The sequence below is a fragment of the Cucurbita moschata genome, unplaced genomic scaffold (assembly GCF_002738365.1).
Source record: "Cucurbita moschata cultivar Rifu unplaced genomic scaffold, Cmos_1.0 Cmo_Scf00063, whole genome shotgun sequence".
Taxonomy (NCBI): Eukaryota; Viridiplantae; Streptophyta; class Magnoliopsida; order Cucurbitales; family Cucurbitaceae; genus Cucurbita; species Cucurbita moschata.
In genome coordinates, this window is record NW_019268579.1 from 1,081,423 (window position 1) to 1,091,507 (window position 10,085).

Genomic DNA, 10,085 nt, shown 5'->3' on the forward strand with positions numbered 1-10,085 from the left:
ACCATTGGACGTTAGTAGACAAAACATGTCTTGCCAAATCCAAGTTCGGAAGTCAAACACCTCAAGCCCCCCAAGGACCCTCCTTCACTCAGGCTTGGGCCCCCACCACTACTGTTTTTTTTTTCTCTCTCAAAAACATCACCTCTTGTTTAATTCTATTGGGTTCGACCTTTCCATACCTCTCTGCAGATTAGGAACTTCCGATCATCTGTACTTCAGTTTTGTTTGTTAGATCTCAAGATTTTCTTTGGGCGGCCTGGTAATAATGGGTTCAAAGCCATGGCTGTACCCGGCGCCATCTTATCGGCCACTTGAGACATATTGGGACACCGACGATGACGCTCCTGGGCCTCGATGCAGTCACACCCTCACTGCCGTTGCTGCCACTAAATCCTTCGGCCCCCGTCTCATTCTCTTTGGTGGCGCCACTGCCATCGAGGGTGGAGCCTCCTCTGCTGCTCCTGGAATTAGTAAATTGCCCTTCAACCTTCTCTGCAATTGTTATTATTATTATTATCATTATTATTACTATTATTATTTTTATTTCTGTTCCGAATGTTAGTGCTGAAGTTTATAGAATATCTCCTGATTTCAACCTATTTGAATAAGAAATCTGTTCGAATGTAATTCGTGAGCTAACAGCGCTATAGGCTCCACTTCTGAACTCTTAAATTGGTTAATTTTTGTGATAATTTTGTTGCAATCATGAAGGATTGGCGGGTGTGACCAATTCGGTGCACTCCTATGACGTTCTAACTAGGAAATGGACCAGGTATTACTTTATACACACACACACACACACACACACACACACACACACACACACACACCTCAGTTCTTCTACTTGTGAAGTTGACTTGGATATGCTTACTATTATTGCTTGGATGTTTGAATATTAGAATCAGACCCACTGGTGAGCCGCCATCACCAAGGGCTGCACATGCTGCAGCCGCAGTTGGTACCATGGTTGTTTTCCAGGTGATTGAATAAGAAAAGTTGGCAAAAATTGAAAATTTGGCAGGCTTTCTTGTATGGTTTCTCAAGCTGATACTTGTTTTAACGAGTTTATATCTTTTTGGTTAGGGTGGCATTGGTCCGGCTGGTCATTCCACAGATGATATCTATGTGCTTGATTTAACAAATGATAAATTCAAGTGGCACAGGTAAAAGTAGCTCAGTACCTCTATACTTAAGATGTAGGGAAATCATTGAACTTATATAAAAATGGGAATATAGGGTGATGGTACAAGGACAGGGACCTGGACCTCGCTATGGCCATGTAATGGACTTGGTTGCTCAAAGATATCTGGTTACTGTGAGTGGCAATGACGGTGGGTGCTAATGAACAGTTGATTATATGCTCATTGTTTTATTCTTTTGTTGGACTCTGCGGCTAGTTTACTGCTTGGTTTGAAATACCTGGAATTAATTTAATTTCAAGAAAGAGGAAATCGCGATCTATCTACATTTTTATAAAAACCAACTTTTGTTGGACTACAAAAGAGTCATGTTTGTAACAAAAAGACACAAAACTGTTTAATGTACTATATATTCTGGGATAAAAAACAAAGACTGATGTACTAAAGAAAAAGAAAAAGACAAAGAAAAAGAAAAAGAGAAAGAAAAAGACGAAGAAATAACCTAAAGGATGAGGATTCCTTAGCCTACAAAGAAGGAGATAGGTCTTGCGATGTGGGAGGAGGTTTGATCCATAGCTAGATTTAATACCTTCTGCTAGGCATCAGTGTCTAAAGAGTTTTGTAATTATTCTTTGTTTCTCATTCTAAACTGTTGGTGCCCTTCCTTTTAGGTTGGCTTCGCTATTGTTTTTGTTTTAGCTGTTTTGGCTGTTTCTGTTGTGTTTTTTAATGGTTTCTTTTTCTTTTTTAAGGAATTCAAATATGACCATCGTATGTCCTTTCATACTACACAAAAACGAAAATAGAGTCTTGCCATAATATATTGTGTTCTTAGCTTTAAAACTGATGCAAATTTATGCTAATTGGACATATAAAGATTACATAAGACTTTTTACCTTTTATGTTCCTTATCAGGAAAAAGAGTTCTCTCTGATGCTTGGGCTCTTGATACTGCCCAGAAACCATATGCCTGGCAGAGGTTGAACCCGGAAGGTGATAGGCCATCTGCTCGGATGTGAGTGTGCTATTTGTCTCACCTAAGAATAAAACTTCTAGTGTTCTCTATCTCTACACGTTGTGGAAAGTTACAACGATGTATGTTTCTTTGTAGGTATGCAACAGCTAGTGCGCGATCAGATGGTATGTTTCTGCTTTGTGGGGGAAGAGACTCTTCAGGCACAGTATGACAAACCTTTTTCTAGTAGATATAATGTAACATTGTTAGTCATTCTAAAAAAGAATCCTTTGCTTATGTTGATCAACTTTTTACCTAGGCATATTGTATTTGATGCCATCTAGTTTGTGGAAAATTTTAGACTTTATTATATCTTTTTATTCAACAAGTGTTATGTGTATATGTTTTCTTATCTCTTTAATTTTGTTTTCAAACTATAAGACATTTTCTAAAAGCCTATAATTATTACCGAAGGATGTTTTTTTCATCTTCTTGGTCGTCAGTATGCATAATACATTTTCTTTTTATTTCATTTTTTTTAAATGAAGTTTCTTTCAATAAGGGTCATTATTGTTAGGATTGAGTAAATAAAAAAATATCGTCAACCAATTTTATCCTCACTGTCGGACATCAAATGGCCTCACATCCCAATATCTGGGTGCATTGCCTTTGTTCATTTTCACAACAACCAAAGTGGTAAAGTTGATCCAAGAGCAATAAAATGTGTCTTTTTAGGATATTATTCGACCACAAAAGGGAACAAACGTTGTAATCCCATATCTAGAAAGTCTTACACTTCAATTGATGTAACTTTGACTGAACATAAACCATTCTTCTCTAAGGACTCTCTTCATATGGAGAACATAGAGATTGAAGAGAGTCCTTGGGAAACTATTGAACCTTTAGATACACTAAATAACCATCACACAGAACCAGTTATTGAGTCCACACTTGCTATCGATGAGCCATTTCCTACTACTATAGAGGTACCAACTGAACCTTATGTTCCACCATCATTACCAGATCCGCTATTCTCTTAGGTATATGCTAGAAGGAAAGACATTTCAAAACCAATATAAGTCCAAACATTTGACTCTACTCACAATGAAGATGCAACAGAGTTACCGATAGATGATAGACCCATAGCTCTCTGAAAACCTATTGGAGAATGCACAAAATGACCCTTATACTCCTATCAAACTATATCTCTCTTGAAAGGCTATCCTCATTACACAAAAGTTTCATTATAAGTCTAAATTCAATAGTTATACCTAACACAATTTATGAAGCTTTATTCAAAAGGGAATGACAGGATGCTATGACAGAAGGAATTTATGCTCTAGAAAAGAATAACACGTGGGAAGTTATAGCTAAAAGAAAAAAATATAGCTGGGTGTAGATGCCTTTTCACAGTAAAGTACAAAACTGATGGAACGTTGGAAATGTATAAGGCAAGGTTGGTAGCTAGGGGATATACTCAAACTTATGAGATAGATTACCAAGAAACATTTGTCATGGTTGCAAAGATGAATACCGTAAGAATATTGTTATTTTTAGCTGCTAACTTAAAGTGGCAGCTCACACAGTATGATGTGAAGAATGCATTTCTTTATGGCGATCTAGGTGAGAAAATCTACATGAACATTCCTCCAAGATTTGAAAGCACAAAAGGTAAAGTATGCAAATTGAGAAAAGCCTTGTATGGACTAAAACAATCAGAGAGCATGGTTTGGAAAATTCACAAAGGTAATGAAAGACTTTGGGTATAAGAAAAGTAAAGGAGATCACACTGTCTTTATCAAGCACTCAGAAACAAGGGGAGTTACAGTGCTTCTAGTGTATGTGGATGACATCACAGTCACTGGAGATAATGAAGAAGAAAAGAGTGAACTCATAAGGAGATTGATGAAAGAATTTGAGATCAAGGAACTTGGGAGGCCAAAGTTTTTTCTAGGTATTGAACTAGTGTACTCAGCTCAGGGCATTTTCATATCACAACAAAAGTATGTAATGGATTTATTAGTGGAAACAAGGAAAAGCGGATGTAAACCTGCACCAACGCCAATGGATCCCCATCAAAAAATTGGGTGGACAGACAAATATACCAGAGGCTAGTGGGTAAGCTAATATATCTAGCTCACTTTCGACCAAACATAGCATAAGTGTAATTAGACAATTCATGCATGATCTATGGGAGCCTCACCTTCATACAACATATAGAGTGTTAAATTATCTGAAGGGAACTCCAAGAAAAGGAATTTTGTTCAAAGGGAACAATTCCCTTGTATTGGAAACTTACAGTGATGCTGATTATGTTGGATTGATAGTAGATAAAAAATCTACTATAGGTATTGCACTTTTTTTTGGAGGTAATTTAGTAACATGGAGGAGTAAGAAGCAAAACGTGTTGGCTAGATCATCTGTTGAATCAGAATCTTGAGCTATTATACAAGAGCTATGTGAATTTTTATGGTTGAAGATAATTCTTGATGACTTACAAATTAAGGGAGAAGGTACAATAAAATTGTACTGCGACAACAAATCAACCATCAACATTGCACATAATCCTATCCAGCATCATAGGACATAACATATTGAAATTGATCGACATTTTATCAAGGAAAAATTAGAGGAGGGAATAGTATGCATGAGTTATGTGCCATCTCAACTTTAATTAGCAGATATACTAACAAAAGGGCTTCATAACTCAACGTTTCATGAGTTCGTATCCAAGTGGGGAATGGATACAGATTGAAGGGGAGTGTTGAAAAAAAAAGCTTGGTCTAAGGAATATTTATATAATCCCATTAAATAAGAGAAATAGTTAATCTTATCTGTACTGTTACCTAGTAACTAAAGATTTATTTAGATTTATCCTATTTTGTTATTAGAGATTTATTTAGATTTATCTTATCTGGTTACTTAGTATCTAAGATTTATTCTATCATTTGTATATTATAAAAGGCAAATGTACCAATCTTAAAAGAATAAGAAAAACAACCAAGCTAATTTTAGACGTGCAACAATATACTTTAGTGACTTGGGGTCTATCAGAAGGTGGCTGGATGACAAGAGGAAGGAGAGGAAGCACCAATAGTTTGTGGTATGTTTGATATTACTAAGATAAGGGAGAAATGTCCTTGAGAATGAAACGGAACCACATGCTTTGTTTGCCTTTTGTGCTCCGCCTTTGCTCTTTGACTTTTATAACTGAACAATAGTTCCTTACTGGGACTTCTCCGCCCAATTATATTGTGTTTTTGTTTCTTTTCAGCCGTTGGCAGATGCATATGGGTTGTTGATGCATAGAAATGGCCAGTGGGAGTGGACCCTTGCACCTGGGGTATCTCCATCGCCTAGATATCAACATGCTGCAGTAAGTGACTGACTACTTCTAAAGGGGGGCTGACTACTTCTAGGGGGGTTGGGGGGAGTCATTTGCTAGTTTTCATTTCCTTGGTGTCCGAACCATGTGGCCATCTGATTTTTGCAATTTGGCTTGCGTATTATTAGGTTTTTGTTGGTGCACGACTGCATGTTACAGGAGGTACTCTTAGGGGTGGACGTGCAATAGAAGGAGAAGCAAATATTGCAGGTATTCTTTGTTGTTATAGGGTGATAACATTACTTTGTATCTACATTATACATCTATTTATGCAGTGTTCATTTGTTTTCTTTGCATTTAATAGTATTGGACACTGCTGCTGGAGTTTGGTTGGATAGAAATGGGCTGGTAACTTCATCACGTGTGAACAAAAGTCACCCTGATTATGATTCCTCTTTGGAGCTTATGCGTCGCTGTCGGCATGCAGCTGCATCTGTTGGTGTCCGAATTTACATTTATGGTGGTCTTAGAGGGGGTAAGAAAATTTAAAGAGTTGTAATACGAGTTTCATAGTTACGTAGGAGAAAGCAACAATGTTACTTCAGTGGTCACACACACACACACACACACAGCACTATTGCCCCTGTAAGTTGTTTTATGATTTTCTGTGCAATCCTGTGTTTCAGATGTTAGGTATTTGCAACAATGAGTTACTTTTATCTGGATGTTATGTTTGATCTATATTTGAAGTCATTAGTAAATTTGTTGTACCACGTTTGACGTTGTCATAAGAAATGTTGTTTTGCAGATACGCTGCTAGATGATTTTTTGGTTGCAGAAAATTCATCTTTTCAGTCTGAAATCAATTCTCCTGTGATAACATCAGAGAGAGAATCTCTTATAACAAGTCCGAAAGTCAATCAATCTAATATAAGTTCATCTGCGACATTACCATATTCAGATGGTGGACTGGAGAATCCTTCAGCCGGTGGCATGAGGTATTATTGTGAAGATATTTCTTGCGCTTGTCCTTAGGGTGTTCATAATGATTGCATTTGTTCCAGCTTGGTAAAAATATTTTATGCAAGTATATCTTTTTCAGCATGGATAAAAGTTCCATGGAGAAATTGAGGGAGGCTTCTGCTGCTGAAGCCGAGGCTGCTAGTGCTGTCTGGCATGCGGTTCAGTCTGCTTCTGCTGAAGACACACCTGTTTCAGATGACAACTCACGAGCTACTGATACAACTTCAGGTGCTAGTGACTATGAGGCTGATGTCCGGTTGCATCCAAGAGCAGTGTGTTCCCTTTTAAATCACTAATATTCTATGACTTTCTCTTACATTCTTGTTATAAAGTAGTCTATTTTCCCGCTCCAGGTTGTAGTAGCTAAAGAGGCTATAGGTAATCTTGGTGGGATGGTGAGACAATTGTCTTTGGATCAATTTGAAAACGAGAGTAGAAGAATGATTCCATCAAACAACGACTTGTCATATCCTACCAGGAAGTTCACCAGGCAGAAATCTCCTCAGGGCTTACACAAGAAGGTAGTTTCTGCATATGTTACCTAAATGATTTATTGTTTCATATAAACCATTTTGGAAGTTTTTGCTCTCGTTTTCATATCTGCAGTTTGTTATTTTTTCTCGACTCCATTGCAGGTCATTTCAATTTTACTTAGACCTCGGAATTGGAAAGCCCCTGCTAATAGGAGGTTTTTCCTAGATTCCTATGAAGTGGGTGAGCTTTGTCATGCTGCTGAACAGATCTTTATGCATGAGCCGACAGTTCTACAGCTTAAAGCTCCAGTTAAAGTATTTGGCGATCTTCATGGACAGTTTGGTGATTTGATGAGGCTTTTTGACGAGTATGGATTTCCCTCCCCAGCTGGAGACATAACGTGAGTATAGCCAAATTTATATTTCAAAAATTAAATGTTGTGCATGGTGGAGGAAGTTATATTAAATGAGATATACTTATAAATCTTATACCATTAAATAATTTATTAATAAAACAATAATATACCTTAAATTTTAATTTAATTTTCATTCTTAATAAGTATACTATAAATAGTATGCATTAAATTTTAGGTTTTTGAATTAGTTTAGCTATCAATACTAATCATTATTCTCAAATAAATGATTTTAATAAAATTAATTAATACTAATAATTATTCTCAAATGAACGATTTTAATAAAATTATATAAAAATTTAATGGTAAATAATTAGCACTGAATAATTAGTTATACTTCAAAAATTAAATACTACAGAAAAGAAGTGGAGTAAATGATAATAAATATAAAATAAAAAAGTAAAGGAAATGAAAAGAAAAGAAAAAAAGAAAGAATAAAAAATAGAAAAGAAAACGATGAATAAAGTATGGAAAAAAGAAAATCCATGAGTTTGGAAGGTTTCTGAACCTCCAAAATGATATTGGGAAAACTTTTAATAGGCATCCTACTTCAAAAACTTGAAACGAACCAGGGTTTTGAAAATCTGTAGCCATTTTCCCCTCTTTTTCGATTCCAAAAACTTGAAACAAACGCCCTTTTAAAGGGCTTGGGAGGAACAAAGCACTGGTGCCTGATGGTGTCATCATGGAATTCTTCATCAAATTCTGGGATCATTTGGAAGCAGAATTTCTGTTAATTTGTGTCTCAAGGAAAGCTTTATTTGCTGAATTCAAAAGAAGGATATGACTTACTTTATGAGAGTTTTTCGTCCAATTAGTTTTACATCTTCAACCTATAAAATTCTTGCTTAAGTGCTTGTGGTTGTTGCTTGACATTGAGCATGCGACAGTTTAACCTGGGATTCTCTTCATCTTACATTTAGTTTAAATTTTGGGTACTCATAAATTATTGGTGGTGGTCTCATCATGATTATGATTTTGCATTCACATAAATGTAGATCAGGCTGTTTCGGCTGGTTGGTGCCTTTTATATGAAAGTTCGCCTCGTTTCTTGTTAAATTTGTTTTTCTTTTAACTAATTTCAGAGATTAATGTTTTTGATCAAGCTTTCCTCTTGTTGAAGTACAAATTCTTCTGTTAATATAATCTGTCATATATGCTACATGAACCTAACAGATCTGTTATAATTACAGCACTAAATGGTTTTCACTTGTCAGCCATTGTCATGATTCTCTTCACGAATTAATTATCTGAAGAATAAGTGAGATTCTTTTTGTTTTCTTTTAAACAATGTTTCAGGTACATTGATTACTTGTTTTTGGGAGATTATGTTGACCGAGGACAGCACAGCTTGGAGACTATAACTTTACTTCTTGCTCTCAAGGAAAGATTTTATTTTAAAATTTGTTAATGATCTTTTATGTCACTCGTGTAACAGTATATTGGCTTGGTTACGATTTTGCAGATTGAATACCCTGACAATGTTCACTTAATACGTGGAAACCATGAGGCTGCGGATATAAATGCACTATTTGGTTTTCGTCTTGAATGCATAGAGAGAATGGTAGGAATGGATATGTATTACAACATTAATATTACTTGAAGTTAATTAGAGCCAGTAACGTAGGTGTATGTAGGGAGAGAGTGATGGAATTTGGGCGTGGACGCGCTTCAATCAACTCTTCAACTACCTTCCACTTGCTGCATTGATCGAAAAGAAAATTATTTGCATGCACGGAGGCATAGGGCGATCAATACACACGGTTGAGCAAATAGAGAAGCTTGAACGACCCATTACAATGGATGCAGGATCTATTATTTTGATGGATCTCCTCTGGTATATTTAAATTCTTTCTGACTTTTGTTTGTTATTTCATCTGGATTGTGGATTATTATGTTTGTTTGCAGGTCTGATCCAACGGAAAATGATAGTGTTGAAGGTCTAAGACCAAATGCTAGGGGGCCCGGTCTTGTCACCTTTGGGGTATGCTAGTTACTAGTTGCTACATATATATTACATAAGATTCAAGTGTTCTTTCCTATTTGAATACTAGTGTTGCAACTACTTCCCTAGATATTAGGTAATAATATAGAAAAAGAGGTCAACTACTTCTCTTATTTAATGGGATTACACACATATCTCCTGACTTAAGGTTGGGAATTACACAAATATCTCCTAACAAGGCAAGGAGTTACACAAATGTTCTTTAAATCAAGGTCATTCCTTCAATATTAGCTTGCTTGTTAGGGTCATTCACCCAAGCCTTAACTAGGTGTTAGTGTTTTGTTATTCCCGTCAATAGAGATGACAACTTCATTGTCACAATGAGTCAATATAGGTGTCTTTTAGAGGAACCTTCAATTCTTTAAATATCTTTGATCCATGCACCCTCTCAAATTTCATGGACTAAAGCTCTAAACTCTGCTTCAATACCACTCCTAGGCCCTACATTTTGTTTTTTACTTCTCCAAGTAACCTAGTTCCCTCCAACAAATAAATAGTAACTAGAGGTAGAACTTCTACCTGTCGTACTTCTTGCCTAACTTGCATCACTATAAACTTTTATTTGGAAGTGATTATGCTTTTTGAACAAAATACCTCTCCCAGGTGCCCCTTTAGATACCTCAAAATTCTATAGACAGCTTCAAAATGAATCAGTTCAGGTGCATGCATAAACTCACATACCATGTTTCTGGTACTCTTCTATGTCCTTTGTTACTTTTTTTTTTTTTTTTTTTTTTTTTTTTTTTTTTTTT

General features: G+C 36.1%; 1 protein-coding gene across 1 annotated transcript in view; it reads left to right on the forward strand.

Annotated features, from left to right (window-relative positions):
* Positions 1-139: 139 nt before the first annotated feature.
* Positions 140-10,085, forward strand: part of LOC111437479 (serine/threonine-protein phosphatase BSL1-like) — a 14,541-nt gene continuing 4,595 nt past the window's right edge. The window contains exons 1-18 of the mRNA XM_023075477.1: positions 140-470; positions 712-772; positions 900-978; positions 1,084-1,163; positions 1,237-1,331; positions 2,055-2,154; positions 2,251-2,320; positions 5,369-5,470; positions 5,608-5,689; positions 5,784-5,954; positions 6,228-6,417; positions 6,522-6,714; positions 6,796-6,963; positions 7,078-7,316; positions 8,628-8,712; positions 8,794-8,892; positions 8,966-9,165; positions 9,237-9,312. Coding sequence (XP_022931245.1) covers positions 266-470; positions 712-772; positions 900-978; positions 1,084-1,163; positions 1,237-1,331; positions 2,055-2,154; positions 2,251-2,320; positions 5,369-5,470; positions 5,608-5,689; positions 5,784-5,954; positions 6,228-6,417; positions 6,522-6,714; positions 6,796-6,963; positions 7,078-7,316; positions 8,628-8,712; positions 8,794-8,892; positions 8,966-9,165; positions 9,237-9,312 — 2,295 coding nt within the window. The 5' untranslated portion in view covers positions 140-265. The remainder of the gene's footprint in view (positions 471-711; positions 773-899; positions 979-1,083; positions 1,164-1,236; positions 1,332-2,054; positions 2,155-2,250; positions 2,321-5,368; positions 5,471-5,607; positions 5,690-5,783; positions 5,955-6,227; positions 6,418-6,521; positions 6,715-6,795; positions 6,964-7,077; positions 7,317-8,627; positions 8,713-8,793; positions 8,893-8,965; positions 9,166-9,236; positions 9,313-10,085) is intronic.